The sequence below is a fragment of the Lepus europaeus genome, chromosome 1, assembly GCF_033115175.1.
Source record: "Lepus europaeus isolate LE1 chromosome 1, mLepTim1.pri, whole genome shotgun sequence".
Classification (NCBI taxonomy): Eukaryota; Metazoa; Chordata; class Mammalia; order Lagomorpha; family Leporidae; genus Lepus; species Lepus europaeus.
Window position 1 is genome coordinate 162886894 of NC_084827.1, and position 19920 is coordinate 162906813.

General features: G+C 43.8%; 1 protein-coding gene across 7 annotated transcripts in view; it reads right to left on the reverse strand.

The window, feature by feature from the left end:
- Nucleotides 1-19920, reverse strand: part of USP37 (ubiquitin specific peptidase 37) — a 97773-nt gene that overhangs the window by 4992 nt on the left and 72861 nt on the right. For 2 of the 7 annotated variants that reach the window (XM_062191781.1, XM_062191773.1), the window contains 6 exons: nucleotides 18481-18736; nucleotides 12073-12239; nucleotides 8001-8061; nucleotides 5879-5994; nucleotides 1437-1506; nucleotides 898-1036 (listed from right to left, as the gene is read on the reverse strand). In XM_062191781.1, coding sequence (XP_062047765.1) covers nucleotides 898-1036; nucleotides 1437-1506; nucleotides 5879-5994; nucleotides 8001-8061; nucleotides 12073-12239; nucleotides 18481-18736 — 809 coding nt within the window. Of the gene's footprint in view, nucleotides 1-897; nucleotides 1037-1436; nucleotides 1507-2443; nucleotides 2901-5878; nucleotides 5995-8000; nucleotides 8062-12072; nucleotides 12240-18480; nucleotides 18773-19920 lie in introns of those variants that run through there. The other 5 variants (XM_062191736.1, XM_062191726.1, XM_062191766.1 and 2 more) reach the window with 4 other exon arrangements.

The window sequence follows — 19920 nt, forward strand, 5'->3', positions numbered from 1 at the left end:
ACTGGACGATGGCCCAAGTACTTGCCATCTATGTAGGAGACCCAGCTGGAGTTCCAGGCTATTGGCTAAAGCCTGGCCCAGCCCTGGCTGTTGTAGCCATTTCAATAAAGAACAGTGGATGGATCTCTAACTTTGCCTTTCAAATCAATCACTCAATCTTAAGGAAAAAAAAAAAAAAAAAAAAAAGATGCAGCTCACTTGTTTGATCACCATCTTAACTCCCTGGGTGCTGACTGAGGTTGGTGAGAACTGACAATGGTTAGCTTTAACAAAAATGCTATGCAGGGACCAGTGTTTAGCCTTATAGTTGAGACGCTTGTATCCCGTATCAGAGGACCTAGGTTTCATTCCCAGCTCTGGCTCCAACTCCCTGCCAACACAGACCCTGGGAGGCAGGAGGGATGGCTAAATTAAGTGGGTTCCTGTCATCCATACAGGAGACTTGGATTGAGTTTTTGGCTCCCAGCTTCGGCTCTATCCCAACCCCAGTCATTGAAGGCGACTGGGGAGTAAACCAGCAAATGGGAGCTCTCTCTCTCTCTGCATCTGTCAAAAAACAAGAAACAAACAAAAAGACACCAAAAACTATGGAGTTTCCCCCATTCACATAAAATGGAAGGATCAAAACGGTTTATGATAGGACCGCCTCCATCATAAAACAAACGGTCTGAAAGCTCCACACCTAGATACTACTGCGTGATGATTAATTAATGCTGAGTTAGGGGGAAATAGCCTGGAATTTTAAGGAAATATCAAGAGATGAGCCCTAAGCAAAGAAAACAAAAACCAAAAATTGTCAACTAATCAAGTGATAGCAACACTCTATTCTTAAAGAAAGCAGAAAATATTTGGGTGGGATTTTCAGCCAGTGACTTCAGACATAAAGCAGTTTCTTACTTGTGCATATAAAAGAAGATGTAGCCACTCCGATCTCGATCGCTCTGCACGGCAGCCTCCTGGATTTTAGATACCTCCAGGTCATTGTAAGTAAACCATGACTGCTTCTTAATGTCGTACACATCACTAATATAATGACCTGAAACAAATAAAATTGTAAAATAGAGGTTTAAAAAAACATAATGAAGTTTTCTTAGGTACAGGAAGTTTGAGAAGAGAAATGGCTACCTATCCACAATGTTTCTAAAAAGCCATTTAAAAAAATAGGCATAGAGAATTACAGCAGGAATATGACTATAACAGGGTAGCTTTACTGATAAACATATTTCGCTCTGGGGACTTTAGGTCATTTAAGAATAAAAAAATCAAAACAGTAGTATCTATTAACACAAGTCACAGTGAGGGTGGTCAAAGAAAATGTTTCAAAATTTTTCTTGTGCATTCAATTTACACTTCATAAAACCAGGCCAAGAACAACACGGTGAGGAGGAAATGCTGGCTGCTTCACTTACAAAACACTGAGTGTGGTGTGCGCTTACCTGAAGAAGAGGTGCTGCCAATGTGGCTGACAACGCTGATGAGTCGATAGGAATGAGGAAGATTTCCTGTCTGGGAAACAGAGTGGGCATGACTTTTTGTTTAAATAAAAACAAGGCACTGAATTTAAATTTATTATCAAAGCCGATACACCTAAGCTTCAGTGTGTGGTGGAGTCAGCCTAAATAAAAATATTTCGGTGGGTCTGCTACTCATAAACTTTGATCCAAGAATTCTACCCCCAAATACCGACCTATCCTTGGATATAATCTAAAAGAAGAAAACAGTGTATGTATGGCCGGAGCCGTGGCTTAACAGGCTAATCCTCCGCCTTGTGGCGCCGGCACACCGGGTTCTAGTCCCGGTTGGGGCGCCGGATTCTATCCCGGTTGCCCCTCTTCCAGGCCAGCTCTCTGCTGTGGCCAGGGAAGGCAGTGGAGGATGGCCCAAGTCCTTGGGCCCTGCACCCGCATGGGAGACCAGGATAAGCACCTGGCTCCTGCCTTCAGATCAGCGCGATGCACCGGCCGCAGCGGCCATTGGAGGGTGAACCAACAGCAAAAAGGAAGACCTTCCTCTCTGTCTCTCTCTCTCACTATCCACTCTGCCTGTCCAAAAAAAAAAAAAAAAAAAGCAAAAAAGAAAACAGTGTATGTAGCGATTTATTCACTGTAGTATTATCTATAATAATGAAAAGTTGGAACAATATACAGTAATAGTTGATTGGTCAGTGGTATGTAAATTCAATACAGCATTATCTGGTCATATAAAAAATTATGTGAATTAACAACATGTTATCTTGTCCCTCAAACCTATATGAATGCACATAACTACAGCTCCATAAAAATAGGTCAGTGGTTAGGTATGCGATAACAGAATGAGAAAATTAAAGGAACGGTTAGTGTGGCCCAGTGGGTTAAGCAACTACTTGTGATGCCTGCAGAACAGTGGTTTGAGTCCTAGCTCTGCTGCTAATGTGTACATTAGCAGTAACTGATGATGGCTCAAGAACTTGAGTTGGAGTCCTTGGCTCCTGGTTTTGGCTTGGCTCAGCCCTAGCTGTTGTGGCCACTTGGGGAGTGAATGGAAGATCCTTTTTCTTTCAAATTAATCAATATATCTTTTTTTTTTAAACTAAAATAAAGAAAAACACGCACCAGCACTGTGGCACAGCAGGTTAATGCCCTGGCCTGAAGTGCCAGCATCTCATATGGGCGCCAGTTCGAGTCCTGGCTGCTCCACTTCCAATCCAGCTCTCTGCTGTGGCCTGGGAAAGCAGCAGAGGATGGCCCAAGTCCTTGGGCCCCTGCACCCACGTGGGAGACCAGGAGGAAGCTCCTGGATCCTAGCTTCGGATCAGCGTAGCTCTGGCTGTTAAAGCCAACTGGGGAATGAACCATCAGATGAAAGACCTCTCTCTCTGCCTCTCTTCTCTCTGTGGAACTCTGACTTGCAAATAAATAAATCTTAAAAAGAAAAGAAAAGAAAAACAAGGAATAAGGTGTATTGATGTAGGCATTATAGGTGAACTTTTACATTTTAAGTTTTTAAATTTTTTTCCAAGATTTTATTTATTTTATTTGAAAGGCAAAGTTATATATATATATATATATATATATATATATATATATACCCATCTACCCACAGAGATCTTCCAACAGCTGGTTCACTCCCTAAATGGCTGCAATGGCCAGGGCTGGGCCAGGCCAAAGCAAGCAGCCAGGGGTTTCATCCAGGTCTCTTGTGTAGGTAGCAGGGGCTCAAGCACTTGGGCCATCTTCTGCTGCTTTCCAAGGTTCATAAGCAGGAAGCTGGATTGGAAGTGGAGCAGCTGGTCCTCAAACTGGTGCTTATATGGGATACTGGAGTTACAGGTGGTGGCTTAACCTGTTATGCCATAATGCCATAATGCCAGCCCCTTTAAAGTGTTTTTTTTTTTTTTTTCTTTTTTAAATGTAACTAAAATGTTGTTAGTAAAAAATTGAAAAACTGAAAAACAGTCTCCATGCAGTGCAGCAGCACTGTAAGGTTAAATTCTGGGAAAGAGGGGACGGCGCTGTGGGGCAGTGGGTTAAAGCCCTGGCCTGAAGCGCTGGCATCCCATATGGGCACTGGTGCTAGTCCCAACTGCACCTCTTCTGATCCAGCTCTCTGCTATGGCCTGAGATAGCAGTAGAAGATGGCCCAAGTCCTTGGGCCTCTGCACCCATGTGGGAAACCTGGAAGAAGCTCCTGGTTCCTGGCTTTGGATCGGCACAGCCTCGGCCGTTGTGGCCATCTGGGGAGTGAACCAGTGGGTGGAAGACCTCTCTCTCTGTAACTCTGTCTTTCAAATAAATAAAATAAATCTTTAAAAAATATATTTGTATACAATTTTTGGAAAGAATTTAGGTATATATAAATCAGAAATTACCAAAATGTCCAGGAGTTGTGACACAGTAATTGAATTCTGGGAATTTGTCATATATTTCATTCCTCAAATGACCATAAGTTAGGGCTGGGCAAGGGCGACACTGGGAGCAAGGAACCAAATTTGGATCTCTCATATGGGTGGCATGGACCAAAGTACTTGAATTACCACCTGCTGCCTCCCAGGGTATTAACAGGAAGGTGGAATTAAGACCAGAACTTGGACTTGAACCCAAGGCACTCCAATATGCGATGTGGGAGTTAAGTGGCATCTGAATGGCTGTACCAAAACTCATCATCCCTGGGAATTTACCTTAAAGAAGAAAACTCAAACTATGGAAAACACTATAATCATACACAATTTTTCAATGTATTTTTATTACAGTGAAAAAATAGAAAATCGTAAACAACTACTCAGTGTTAAAAATTAAACAGTATGTTCATTTGAAGGAATATATTATAACCATTAAAAATAAAATACTTAAAGCTCTTCTAAAAATTTTTATTTATTTCACAGAGCAACAGAGAGAGAGGGAAGGACACAGAGAGAAAGAGAGCTCTTCCAACCACTGCTTCAATACCCAAATGTCTGCAACAGCAGCCAGGGTTAGGCCAGGCCCAAGTCAGGAGACCAGGAATCCTTCCAGGTCTCCTATGTGGGTGCCAGGGACCCAGGCACTTGGGCTACTGCTTGCTGCCTTCCAATGTACATTAGCAGGAAGCTGGATTGGAAGTGCAGGAGTCAGAACTCGAACTAGCATTCTGATATGGGAAGTGGTCATTCCAAGCAGTAGCTTAACCTGCTGTGACATGACACCCGTCCCTTATAATTAGTCTTTAATAAACAGGAAAAAAACTGAACTTAAAGTTTTAAAGCATATGTAGAGGTGGAAATGACAAAAGAGTACGTCAAAATTTAACAGTAGTTGCGCTAGGATAGTGGGATTGTAAGTAACTAAAATTACTTACTTAAGGAAAAAGGGGAGAGTCGAACATGGTCTAGTCAACATCATTCAACAGTTTTCAGTGAGTAACAATCAACTGGTTCTGGTATCTAACTATAAAGATAATACTGCTACTTGGTGAGCTATAGGTAATTTTGTACATATGCTATCACTCAGTTCTTACCAAACATAGACATAAGATGGTCAGGATGAATTTCTGCTTTTGTTTAGAATCTTTTTTTGTTTTAAAGATTTATTTAGGGGCCAGCTCTGTGGTGTAGCAGGTAAAGCTACTGCCTGCAGTGCTGGCATCCCATATGGGTGCCGGTTTGAGACCCGGCTGCTCCACTTCCGACCCAGTCCTCTGCTATGGCCTGGGAAAGCAGTAGAAGACGGCCCAAGTGCTTGGGCCCCTGCACCTGCATGGGAGACCTGGAAGAAGCTCCTGGCTCCTGGCTTTGGATCAGCCAGCTCTGGCAGTTGCGGCCAAACAGGGAGTGAACCAGAGGATGGAAGACCTTTCTTTCTCTTTCTCTCTGCCTCTCCTTCTCTCTGTGTGTAACTCTGCCTCTCAAATAAATAAATAAATCTTTAAAAAAAAATCTTTAAAAAAAAAAAAGGATTTATTTATTTATTTGAGAGGCAGAGTTAGAGAGGGAGACAGAGGAAGAGGTCTTCCAAATGCTGGTTCACTCCCAATGGCCTCAATGGCCACAGTGGGCTAATCCGAAGCCAGGAGCTTCTTTTGGGTGTCCCATGTGGATACAGGGGCCCAAGCACTTGGGCCATCTTCCACTGCTTTCCCAGACCATCAGCAGGGAGCTGGATTGGAAGTGGAGCAACCAGGACTTCAACTGGTGCCCATACGGGATGCCAGCACAGCAGGCAGAGGCTTAACCTACTACACCATAGTGCCGGCCCGTTTTGGATCTTACATGTCAGGAAAGAACAAAGGCCAGGACAAAACAAAGTCCACTGATGGCTGCCAAAAACGGAATCAACCTGCAATGGACCCCGAAGTGAGGCCTCTGAAGATGAAGACCAGGAGTAACACTGACAATCTGACCAGCTCCACGCGGGCTGAACCTTACCTCAGCATTTCTTTTCAGTTCTTCAGCTTCAGCTTCTGTGTACTCCATATCGAAAACGTCCTCATTTCCAGAGTCCTCATCAGAACCCAATGCGTCCAGAAAAGAGTTGTTAAACTCTGGAGAACACAAAGACAAACTTTTGCAAAAGTTCTTGGAATAGACATAAGGATATGATCAGCAAGTTAAAATTTCTTGAGGTATGTATTTTAATCCCCTAAGAAAACAAAACAGTATTAGCATTTCAATTCACTCAGCCTGTCCTGGGGAATAACATTGCATACGTGTGTGTATAAAAGAAATATGTCTGTCTTATCTGTCTTATGGCTGCAAGAGCCAGGTCTGGGCCACGCCAAAGCCAGGAGCCTGGAGTTTCTTCCAGGTCTCCTTTGTGGGTGCAGGGGCCCAAGGACTTGGGCCATTCTCTACTGCTTTCCTAGGCCATTAGCAGGGAGCTGGATCAGAAGTGGAGCAACCAAGTCTCCAACTAGCACCCATATGGGATGCTGACGTGGCAGGCAGCACTTTTACTTGCTATGCCACAGCACCCACTGCACCAAAGCTCCAGCCCCTGTGCTAATTCTTTGTGTTTTGTTTCTAAAATCACTCTTCTTTCTCCATCTCAGATATAGAGAAAAATAACACTTTGGTGATATAAATAGAATTAGCTCAGTCCCTGAAACTATGGACTTTTGTGGACTTCTAGTATTTGGTTCACATATTAGTTCTTTAAAATGCCATGGCTAGGGCCCGCACGTGGCATGGCTAGTAAAGAGCTGCCTGCTGTGCTGGCAACCCACATGGGCACCGGTTTGAGTCCTGGCTACTCCACTTCCAGTGTGGCTCCCTGCTAACGCTCCTGGGATATCAACAGAAGACAGCCCCAGTGCTGTCTTCTGGATGGGCCTAGCTCTGGCTGCTGGAGCCATTTGGGGAGTGAACCAGTGGATAGAAGTTCTCACTCTCTCTGTAACTCTGCCTTTCAAAAAAGTAAATAGATCTTAAAAAAAAAACAAACAAACAAACAAAAAAAAAAACCCACAACTGTGCAAACCTTTTGCTACTGAATATTCACTCATGTCTTTGCCCATTAACTCCTCCAGAACAAGCTCTAAACAAGGCATGGTGCAGAAGATCAAGCCACCGCTTGTGATCTGGCAACCCATCTCAGAGTGCTGCTTCCAGTCCTGGCTGCTCTGTCTCCCCTCCAGCTTTTTGCTAATGCACCAGAGAAGGCAGCAGAAGATGGCCCAAATACCTGGGCCCTTGCTCCCCATGTGGGAGATCAAGGTGGAGTTCCAGGCTCCTGGCTTCAGCCTTGTCCAGCCCTGCTGTTGCAGCCATTGGGGAGTGAATCAGCTGATGGAATATGTCCCTTTCTCTGTAGCCCTCCCTTTAAAATAAATAGATGTTTAGAGCTGGTGCCACGGCTCAATAGGCTAATCCTCCGCCTTGCAGCGCCGGCACACTAGATTCTAGTCCCGGTTGAGGCACCGGATTCTGTCCCAGCTGCCCCTATTCCAGGCCAGCTCTCTGCTGTGGCCCAGGAGTGCAGTGGAGGATGGCCCAAGTGCTTGGGCCCTGCACCCCATGGGAGACCAGGAAAAGCACCTGGCTCCTGCCTTCGGATCAGCATGGTGCGCCGGCAGCGGCAGCCATTGGAGGGTGAACCAATGGCAAAGGAAGACCTTTCTCTCTGTCTCTCTCTCTCACTGTCCACTCAGCCTGTCAAAAAAAAAAATAAATAAATAAAATAAAATAAAATAAATAAATAGATGTTTAAAAAATTGGGGAAACTGGAGCCATTTCATGCTCTTCTAAGAGTCTTAGCAGTGACCATATTAGTCATTTCATTAAACAGATTGTTTTTGCCATTTAATTTTTTAAAACTAAAAAAGTGTATTGTTTAGCCATATGGCAATGAGATGGCAAAATCACTTTTTTAAAAAGACAAGCTAACAATGAAGATACCATGTTTTCCTCTGGGAGGCAGGTAACTTCTAAGGTTCTATTTCTTTATCTAGGTGGTGCTCAAATTTGCTATGCTATTACAAAGTACATTTTATTGCTCTTATATTTGTGACACGTTTTTTATCATTATAAAAATTTAAGATGCCCTTCACACCTTGAAGACTTAGCTCAGTAGCTCTTTTGAGGTCATCATCTTCTTTCTGTTCCCAAGCCTCCTAAAAGGACAAAATAAAGACAAGGTATTTAAGAGGCACTGATTAAGGTCACCTAATGAGGATAAAATCAGTTCTCTGGAAGTAACTGCTCATAATGCTTTCCATATCTTTATGGAAATTTGGCATTTTGCAACACTGTCCCCCTAAAACACAATGTTGGTTTTTTTTTTTTTTAAGATTTATTATTTATTTGAAAGGCAAAGTTAAAGAGAAAACGGAGATAGGGAGGGCAGGGGAGATGGAGGGAGGATGGATATCAAGTGATCGCCCATTTGCTGTTCACTCCCCAAATGGCCGCAAAGGCTGGTGCTGGGCCAGGCTGAAGCCAGGAGTCTGGAGCTCCATCTAGGTTTCCTACATGAGCAGCAGTGACCCAGTACTTGGGCCACCTTCCACTGTTTTTCTAGGTAAATCAGCAGGGAGCTGGATTGGAAGTGGAGCATCCGGGACTCAAATCAGTCTCATGTGGGATGCCGATATCACAGGTGGCAGCTTATCGCATTGTGCCACAATGCCAGCCCCACTGGTGGGGGTTAAAATTGGCTTGCTAACCAAAAACCATTCAATGTGACAGTAAGATGTATTTCCCTTTCTTCTTACATGTACAATATGCCAACACGTGATAGATACTCTGTAAACTGCTGCTTCTCCTTTGCCGATTTATATAGCATTTGTCAATTTCTATGGTCTAAGTACTCTTACTATGGCCCATGTCAAGCTAAACACATGATTTTGAACGTAGAGCTGGGAAGAAGGGTGTGCTGTCTCCTGAGCTGATGGCCACCTCTAGCACACCTTTCACCCTGTCATGACAAACATGAATAAGAAGACACTGTTCATGGATTTCTAGTTTCTTGTTATTTATTGATTTGAAAGGCTAGTCAGACAGGCAGAGAGCTGTTCCATCAGGTGGTTCACTCCCTAATAACTAAAATAGCTGAGGCTGGGTCAGTCCAAAGCCAGGAGCTAGAAACTCAATCCGATCTCCAATGTGGGATCTCCAAGGCAGGATCACAAATACCTGAGGCATTATCACCTGCTGCATTCCAGGGTATACTCAAGAAGTTGGAATTGGCAGGGAAGTTGAGATTGGAACCCAGGAATTCTGACATGGGATGTGGGCATCCCAAGTGGCATGTGTTATACTAAACATCTGCCCTGGGAAAGTTTTTTTTTTCTCAAGATTTATTTTTATTTATTTGAAAGGCAAAGTTACAGAGAGATAGAGAGATCTTTCATCTGCTAGTTCATTCCCCAAATGGCCACAATGGTCAGGGCTAGGCCAGGCTGAATCAAGAAGCCAGGAGCTTCATTCAGGTCTCCCAAGTACATGCAGGGGCCCAAGCATTGGGGCCATCTTCTGCTGCTTTCCCAAGCCTATTAGCAGGGAATTGGATCAGAAGTGGAGCAGCCGGGACTCAAACCGGTACCTATATGGGATGCCAGCATTGCAGACAGTGGCCCCAAATTCATCATTTGGATGTCCATGGTCTCCCAGACTGTATTCAGATTCGCTGCTGCAGCTGCACCCCCACTCCAATGCTACGACTGCTTGTCACGGTGGAGGCAGGAGGAGGAGGTGGAGAGGCCTGACTCAGGACGGCAGTGACTTCCTTTCTCCAGGGAAAGCTTTCAAAAATTAAGATTAGGAGGGCTGGCGCTGTGACGTAGCAGGTAAAGCCTCCGGCTGCAGTGCTGACATCCTATATGGGTACTGGTTTGTGTCTCGGCTGCTCTACTTCTGATCCGGCTCTCTGCTATGGTCTGAGAAAGCAGTAGAGGATGACTCAAGTGCTTGGGCCCCCGCACCCATGTGGGAGACCTGGAAGAAGCTCCAGGCTCCTGGGTTTGGATAGGCCCAGCTCCGTCCATAGTGGCCATTTTGGGGGTAAACCAGTAAACGGAAGACCTCTCTTTCTCTCTTTGCCTTTCTGTAATTCTACCTTTCAAATAAATAAATAAACAAATAAAATCAATAAGATGAGGGCCAGTGTTGTGGCTCTGCAGGGTAAGCCACAGCTTAGGATGCTGGCATCCTGTTTTGGAATGCTGGTTCAAGTCCTGGCTGCTCTTCCAGTCCAGCTTCTTGCTAATGTGCCTAGGAAGGCAGCAGATGATGTCCTAAGTGCTTGAGCCCCTGGCACCACTGTGGGACACAAGGATGGAGTTCTGGCTCCTGGTTTCTGTCTAGCCCAGATCTGGCTTGTTGTAGCCACTGAAGGAGTAAACCAGAAGATGGAAGATCCCTATTGCTCCGCTTTTCAAACAAACAAATAATTCTTAAAGGAAAAAAAGGAATTGTGCATTTAAAAAATCAGCTTAAAAGAAATTCAGTTGCCCAGACCACCTCCAAATAAATCACATTAGAATTCCTTTTGAAAAAATTTTAAGAAACATTTATTTATTTGAGAGGCTGATGGGCTGGGACAAAGAAAGCTCCTATCTATCAGTTCACTCCCCAACTGCCTTCAGTGGCTGAGGAACAGTCAGGGCTTAAGCCAGGAGTTGGGAATTTAAACTAGGTCTTCCATGTGAGTGGCAAGAACCCAACTACTGACTCTTATCATTGCTGCCTCCTAGGATCTACATTAGTAAAAAAGCTGGAATCAGGAGCCAGACCCAGGAATCGAATCCAGGTACTCCAATAGAGGATGAAGTTATCTTAACTGCTAGGCCAAATGCCTAACCTCACACTAGCATTTCTGGGCCATTGGTATTTTTTAAAGCTCCTCAGAGAGGCAGTGTTGTGGCACAGCGGGTGAAGCGGCCACCTGGGATGTCCACACCCCATGTAGGAGTGCTGGTTTGAGTCCTGGTCCTTTGCTTCTGATCTAGCGCCCTCTAGCATCTGGGAAGACAGTAGATGGTGGCCTGAGTCCTTGGGTGCCTGCCACCCACGTGGGAGACTGAATGGAGTTCCAGGGTCTTTGGTTTTGGTCTGGTTCAGCCCTGGATGTGGCAGGCATTGGGGAATAAACCAACGGCTGAAAGATCGCTGTTTCTCTTTGTAGCACTGCCTTTCAAATAAATCTTTTTTTAAAAAACCTCTTTAAAAAAAGCAAAAATGAAAAATATGAGAGAGAGAGAGAGAGAGAGAGAGAGAGAGAGAGAGAGAGAATCTTCCATCCATTCGTTCACTCCTCAGTTGGCTGCAATAGCAAGGGCTGGGTGTGGCTGAAGCAAGAAGCTGGAAACTTCATCCAGGTCTCCCACATGGGTGACGGTGGGCAACATCTGCTGCCTTCCCAGGCACATTAACAGGGACCTGGATCAGAGGCAAAGCACTGGGGCTCAAACCGGCACTCCAATATAGGATGCTGGCATTGCAAACGGCAGCTTAACCTTCTAAGCCACAACACTTGCCCACATACTGGCTACTTCCACAGCCTGCAAAATAAAGCTGGACTGGGAATAATCTCATGTATCCCATACATTTTGTCTCATCTAGATTTTAAAAATGGGGAAAATTGGCCGGCGCCGTGACTTAACAGGCTAATCCTTCTCCTTGCGGCACCGGCACACCGGGTTCTAGTCCTGGTCGGGGCACCGGATTCTATCCCAGTTGCCCCTCTTCCAGGCCAGCTCTCTGCTTTAGCCCGGGAGTGCAGTGGAGGATGGCCCAAGTCCTTGGGCCCTGCACCCGCATGGGAGACCAGGAGAAGCACCTGGCTCCTGGCTTCGGATTAGCGCGATGCGCCGGCCGCAGCGGCCATTGGAGGGTGAACCAACAGCAAAGGAAGACCTTTCTCTCTGTCTCTCTCTCTCACTATCCACTCTGCCTGTCAAAAAATAAATAAATAAATAAATAAATGGGGAAAATTACCAGTATACCTGTTTTCACAACTAAGCAAGCCCCCCCCCCCCAACTTTTGGTGGATCAAAGGTATATTGTAGGTAAATTATCTGGAACAATGTCTGATACAAAGTTCAGTGCTCAACACATGTAAGTTACTATTATTCTATTTAGTGGGGATGAGAGCTACAGAAGGCTCAGTTACAGAAATAACTTACTTGCTCTTGAAGGCTCTGAACCAGCGCCTGCTGGAGCTCTTGCTCTTCTCGTTCACGCTCCATGTCGTACTGCTGGAGCCAATCAACCTCTCCCTGAGATCCCTCTGGAGTTTTGTTTTCTTTATTCTCATCACAGTCTTTAGTTATCTCAGCAAAACTGGCAGGATCTGTGGAAATAGACATAAAATTAACTTGGAAAATCCCTTCTACTAAACTGAAATTTCTGGACTACAGTGACATCTGCTGTTTGGAGAGTAATTTACCTTAATCTCATCTGTAACTTGCTTGTGACATAAAATGTCATCTTACTTGAAGTATGTCAGGGTCTCTCAGCCTCGTCAGCACTACTGACATTCTGGGTAGGACAAGCTTTTATGTGTGTAGGGGATCTGTTCTACACATTGTACAATGTTTAACTGCAACCCTGGCCTCTTCCTATTAGATGCCATAAACATGCATCCCTCCCCAGATGTGACAGCTAAAAATGACAATGCTAAATGTCCCCTGGGGACAACACTATCCTTTGGTTGAGAACCACTGATCTACAGAAGTGGTGGTGAAATCAGGTGATTATCAGAAGCTATGGTTAAGGATGGGGAAGAACAAACATTCAAATTCATAGGTCACAGTGTCACATGACCAAGAACTAGATATAAAATATTTGGATTAAATGAAATAAGAAGTAGGGTAGGACTGGCATTGAGGCACGGTGAGTTAAGCTACTGCTTGCAATGCCAGCATCCCATACTGGAGCTCCAGTTGGAGTCCCAGGTGTTCTGCTTCCAATCTAGCTTTCTCCTAATGCACCTGGGAAGGCAGCAGAGAATGGCCCGAGTACTTGGGCCTCTGCCACACATATGGGAAACCAGGATGGAATTCCTGGTTCTTGGATTCAGCCTGGTCCAGTCCTGGCTGGGGAGTTGCGGCCATTTGGATAGTAAATCAGTGGATGAAAATCTTTCTCTGTCTCTCCCTCTCTGTCACTCAGCCTTTCAAACAATTAGGCTAAAAAGATTAACACTTTCCTATTATGTCAGTTGAGCATATTTTCACATTAATAAACAAATTTTGTATATATTCTAAATGCAAAGAGTTAAGTATAAAGTAAAAATTTTCCAAGTCTCTGGCAACTTGTATATGAGGGTAGTTAAAAGTTCTTGGAAAAATGGAACTAAAAGATACTTGTTTCAGTGTAAAAAATTTTTTTAAAAATTTTATTTATTTATTTGAAAGGTAGAGAGAGAGAGACATCTTCCAATTGCTGGTTCACTCCCCAAATGGCTGCAATGGCCAGTGCTGGGCCAGACTGAAACCAGGGGCTAGGAGCTTCCTTTGGGTCTCCCACATGGGTACAGGGTCCCAAGCACTTGAGCCATCTTCTGCTGCTTTCCCAGGAGCATTAGAAAGGAACGAGATCGGAAGTGGAGCAGCTGAGACTCATCTGTGCCCATATGGGATGCTGGCTTCGTAGGCGGTGGCTTAACCTGCTATGCCACAACACCAGGCCCCTAAAAAAACTTTGAGAACATGGAGGCAGCGCTGTGGTGTAATGGGTAAAGCCGCCACCTGCAGTGTTGGCATCCCATATGGGTGCAGATTCAAGTCCCAGCTGCTCCACTTCTGATCCAGCTCTCTGCTATGGCCTGGGAAAGCAGTAGAAGATAGCCCAAGTGTTTGGGACTCTGTAATGGCATGGAGACCCAGAAGAAGCTCCTGGCTCCTGATTGGCACAGCTCTGGTCGTTGCAGCCAGTTGGGGAGTGAACCAGTGGATGGAAGACCTCTCTCTCTCTAACTCTACCTCTCAAGTAAATAAATAAAATCTTAAAACAAACAAACAGACAAACAGAAAATAACTTGTCATTTATTCATTTTTACTTATTTGAAAGGAAGAGAGAGAGAGAGAGAGAGAGAGAGAGAGAGAGAGATCGTCCTGTTCTCCCATTTGCTGATTTACTCCCCAAATGCTTGCAACAGCCAGGACTGGGCTATACTGCCTCTCAGTGTGTGCAGTAGCAGGAACCTGAAATCAGGAATGAAGGTAGTCTTGAATCTAGGCACTCCAATATGAGATGGTGGCATCTCAACTTACTATGCCACATGCCTAATGTTGTATTTTAAATACATAATTTTTAAAATAGGAAACTTTTATTTAATAAACATAAATTTCAAAAGTACAACTTCTGGATTATAGTAGTTCTTCCCCCATAACCACCCTCCCATCTGCAAACCATCCCACCTTCTACTCCCTCTCCCATCCCATTCTCCATTAAGATTCATTTTTAATTATCTTTATATACAGAAGATCAACTCTATACTAAGTAAAGATTCCAACAGTTTGCACCCACACAGACTCAAAATATAAAGTACTGTTTGAAAACTAGTTTTACCATTAATTCTCATAGTAAAACACATTAAGGACAGAGGTCCTACATGGAGAGCAAGTACACAGTGACTCCTGTTGTTGATTTAACAACTGATACTCTTTAAGTAAATACTTTTGTACAGTACGGATAATTCTGAAGCTTACAGCATCTTGATTTAAGACTTTAAGTCAGGAACTGTTTATTACAGAATTACTGAGTGAATATTTATTTATTACTAATATGCATTGAAAATTTAAGAGGAAAAGGAACTCAAAATTAGACACAAAATATCAATTGTTGGGGCAAGCACTTAGCCTGGTGGTTAAGATACCTGCGTCTATATTGGAGTGCCTGGGTTCAACACCTGGACAGCTCCAGCTCCTGACTCTAGCTTTGTACTAACGCACACCCTGGGGGCAGTGGTAGCAGTTTAAATAATTGGGTTCCTGTCACTCGTTGGTCTGGACTGACTTTTAGAGTGTCGTCGTTGGCCCAGTCCAGTACCAGCCATTGCAAACATCATGGCAGTGAACCAGTCTGTTACTCGCAAATCAATAAAGTCTTTAGAATATGAATTTTTTTTTTAAAGATAATCTCACTAGGGAGAGCAGTAATTTTTCCTTCCCTCCATTATTAGAGAAATAGACCTTCATGGTCTGGAAGTGAGAAGCCTACTGATCCTCTCTGACCCTTTGGCTTGAGCTTACTGTACTTTAAATGGTTATTTGACTCAACCAATCAGATCATGTCCTGTGGAAATTTAGAACTGAGACAGACAAAAGTTAGATGATGATGAGTATAGCTGATCTGAAGCCAGGAGCCAGGAGCTTCTTCCAATCTCTCATGTGGGTGCAGGGACCCAAGCACATGGGCCGTCTTCCACTGCTTTCCCAGGCACATTAGCAGGGAGCTGAATTGGAACTGGCACCCATATGGGATGCTGGTGCCACAGGTGGTGGCTTAATCTACTACACTACAGTGCCGCCCCCATAGTTTTTTTTTCAGTCAATAATTTTCAGCACTCACTGTAACAATGCACTTGAGACAATCCTAGACTATACCAGTAATTAGTCCATGGGATAGAAAGCAGATCAAAGAAGTTCACTTTTGAGATGCTAAAATCAATGTACATATGTTCAGGACAAGATTATCAGAGAGATCCGAAGACTACCACGGGGTCAAATATGTTCACAAAAAATTCCACTACTAAGGAACTTGCACAATGGAGGGGACTGAGCCATGTGTTACCATCTTTTCTTTTTCAGTCTTTTATATATATATATATATTTTTTATTTGAAAGGGAAAGTAACAGAGAGAGGGAGAGATAAGTTATCTTCCATCTGCTGGTACACTTCCCAAATGCTTTCAAAAGTCAGTGCTAGGCCAGGCGCAAGCCAGGAGCCAGGAACTCCAAGTGGGTTTCCAATGTGGGTGGCAGGAACCCAAGTACTTGGGCCATTAGCTGCTGCCAATCATGTACATTAGCAGCAAGTTGGATTAGAAGTGTGGAGTAGCTGGGACTTGCTGGGGCAATTGGATATGGGATATCACTGTTCCAAGCAGCAGCTGAACCCACTGCACCGTAACACCTGTCCCAATCTTAACATTCTTATACTTAATACTGGGCTGTCCACTGTGGCTCCCCAGCTCCCTGTTAACATGCCTGGGAAAACAGCAGAAGATGGCCCAAGTATTTGGGACCCTGAACCTCCATGCAAGACCCAGGAGATGCTCCTGGTTCCTGGTTCCTGATTGGCCCAGCTCCAGCCATTTGAAGAGTCAACCAGTAATGGAAGATCGATCTCTCTCTCTCTCCCTCTGTAATTCTGCCTTTCAAATAAATAAATGAATTTAAAAAAAAAAAAAAAAGAGAGAGAGAGAGAGAGACACCTCTTCCATTGTAACAAAAGCAAAAACAGTCTTCACCTGATTGTATCTATTTTCCTTGAAAAATACCCTGGGTCTAGATAAAGTATGTATGAAAAGAGAATTAAAGATGTCAGGAAGAGATCATGGTAAATGAGAAAATACATTTACTAAGGAAGAATAACAGAACTGAGTAGTAGCAGTATTTAGTGATCATTTAGGAGTATAGTCATGAATTTCAGGAGTTAACATCAACAGTTTTATGAGTCTTCTCCAGCAATTTTCAGCTGCTTGGACACAGTCATGAAAAAAGACGGCAGGCCGGCGCTGTGGTGCAGCGAGTTAACGCCTTGGCCTGAGGCGCTGGCATCCCATATGGGCGCTGGCTCTAATCCCGGAGGCTCCACTTCCAATCCAGCTCTCTGCTATGGCCTGGGAAAGCAGTAGAAGATGGCCCAAGTCCTTGGGGCCCTGCACCTGTGTGGGAGACCCGGAAGAAGCTCCTGGCTCCTGGCTTTGGATCAGTACAGCTCCGGCCGCTGCGGCCAATTGGGGAGTGAACCATAAGATGGAAGACCTCTCCCTCTCTCTGACTTCCAAATAAATAAATTAAAAAAAGGAGAAAGAAAAAAGATGGCAAGCTGAGAGTTGGGGGTTTGTTAGGCTGTTGTGACAGAAGCAAAGAGGGGGAAGAAATAAACAAGCACTAAGATATGGCATACAGGTTGAGTAAGAAGGGAAGTGATAACAAGAGGGAAGTGCTGAGTAGCAAAAGAGGGAGTCAATGCACAGGGGAGCCTTCCTGCTAAATTTAAGAACAGGGCACTAGGTGAGTTGGAAGTGGAGAAAGGCTAGAGAAGAATATCTGAAATAAAGACTTCAAGGGCAACACCATTATGAAGTCAAGGGAAGTGGTTCTCAACCTGTAACATGCATCAGAATCACTTGGGGAGGTGGTTATCAAAATGCAGACTGCTGAGCTTCCCACCAAGTTTCTGTCAGTAGACCTGGTGCAGGAACAAAAGGCACACTTAGGAAGTTCCCAGATGACCCAAATGATCTGGGGAAACACTTTGAGAAACAGTAATCTAGAGTATGACTTCCTTAAAGTGGGTGATCAAGAAGAAAAGATCTCTGAAATTAAGACAAGAGAAAATACAGCAGAGAAAGTTCTTTATGAGGATGCTGAAGGCGCTAAGGATGCCCATGCAGAGTGACTGGAAGGTAAAGGACAGCTAACCCGAGAAGGTAATAGATGGCAAAGTCTGATGTGTACCCTTGAAGGTAGTGTGATGGTTCAAGTAGTTGTGTCCTTGCCACCCATGTGGGAGACCCTGATAGAGTTCCTGGCTCCTGGCCCAGTGGCTATTTTGGGCATTTGGGGAATGAACCAATAAATAGATCTCTTTCTCTCAAATAAAAACAAAAATTTCAAAAAAATTATTAAAAAAAATAAAAATGAATTCACAGCTAGTGAGTGTATAGCCAGAGGCCCCAAACCCAACTTCTTAGTTCAGCAATCTTAATCATTATGAAGGAATGAAACCAACGGATGATGGAGAACCTGAATTACTTAGACATTAACACATCATACAAATGCAGATATAGAAAAATGAAAAGAGAATTATATAAATTTTGAAGATAGGGATGGTGAGAAAAGTGACCAAAAACTGATACAGGCCTTTGTTAAATATACATATGAACAATGCTAACTTTGTTGCTACTGAATACTTGAATGGATATGATACACTTTACCAGTAGCCATCACTACATGTTTCTCATTTTTCTTTTTTAGTTTATTTTTTATTTGAGAGGCAGAGACAAAAAGATCTTCCATTTACTGGTTTACTCTTCAAATGCTTGCAATGACCTAGGCAAGGCAGGCATTGAAGGAGCCAGGAACTCAATCCAGGTCTCCAATAAGGGTGGCAGGGACCCAATCACTGTAGCCATCACTGTTGCCTCCCAAGGTACCCATAAGCTGGAAGCTGGAATCAGGAGTGGAACTGAGAGTTGAACACAGGAACTCCAATATGGGATGTGGTTGTCTTCATAGGCATCTTAAGTGCTAGGCCAGATGACCATCCCTGCTTCTCATTTTAAGTCGTAAGTCACTGTTAGGCTTTGAAAGTAGTTGTGCTTTGTTTACCAGATAATTTATCTGCATTAAACCGACCTGGCTCTGTGGTTGTTTTGGGCTTCTCAGTTTCAACAGTGTCTGGATTTTCAGGCATTTCTTGAATATCATCCTCTGCAAATCCGGTATCTGGGCTGCTGGTTGGTTTATCATCATCTTCATGACTTGGAGATGGTGAAGTTTCTCTCTTACTTATCTCTAAGACAGCTGCTATAAGCTCTTCTTCATTCATTCTGTCAAATCCTGCATTTTCCATTTCGGACTTATCAGGCTCAATTCTGCATAATTTTGAATCCTGAAGAAGACAATAACTTTGAGGAAACCAGAATACCTACAAATATAGTGATCTTAATTAGAATGTAAAGTGGGAACTTTATTTCTAAAAAGTTTCCTTTTTTTGATGCTTTGGTTATTTAACAATCAATAATAGATGTAAAAACTCACCAACAAGGTAATTTTTAAAATAACGACACTAAGAATAGATGATTATTGGGGCTGGCACTGTGGTGCAGTAGGTTAATCCGCCTGCGGTGCTGGCATCCCATATGGGGGCCGGTTCTAGTCCCAGTTGCTTCACTTCCAGTCCAGCTCTCTGCTATGGCCTGAGAAAGCAGTAGAAGATGGCCCAAGTCCTTGGGCCCCTGCACCCACATGGGGGACCAGGAAGAAATGCTTGGCTCCTGGCTTCGGATTGGCGGAGCTCCAGCCATTGTGCCCATTTGGGGAGTGAACCAACGGAAGGAAGACCTTTCTCTCTCTCTCTCTCCCCCTGTCTGTAACTCTACCTCTCAAATAAAATAAATAAAATCTTAAAAAAAAAAAAAGATTATTATTTTGATTACAGTAAGTGTGCCAAGTATGCTCTTTGTAAAAGTTTGGAAAACACATAAAAATAATAAAATTTCACTCAAAATAGATTACTCAAAAATAATTACTCTATTTTTTGTATAGTTCTTTCCAGATATACATGGATTATACTATAAATATTCTATCATCACACCTAACAACCCATTTAAAATGCTGGCTGGTCTCATTTACTTTTTCAAAATATGAGAAAAATAAAAACTACATCTAGGTTATGTAAATAACTTTCTTTCATTTCTTTCACTTTCTCATTCAAGGTGAACAACCACAAGCTATCTCTAGCTTTGAAAGCTCAAACTGAGGCCGGCACTATGGCGCAGCGGGTTAAAGCCCTGGCCTGAAGCCCCGGCATCCCATATGGGTGCCAGTTCTAGTCCTGGCTGCTCCTCTTCCGATCCAGCTCTCTGCTATGGCCTGGGAAAACAATAGAAGATAGCCCAAGTCCTTGGGCTCCTGCACCCATGTGGGAGACCCAGAAGAAGCTCCTGGCTCCTGACTTTAGATTGGCTCAGCTCTGGCTGCTGCAGCCATTGGAGGAGTGAACCAATGGATAAAGACCTCTCTCTGTAACTCTTTTAAAAAAAAAAAAAAGCTCAAATTAGGGTGGGTGTTTGG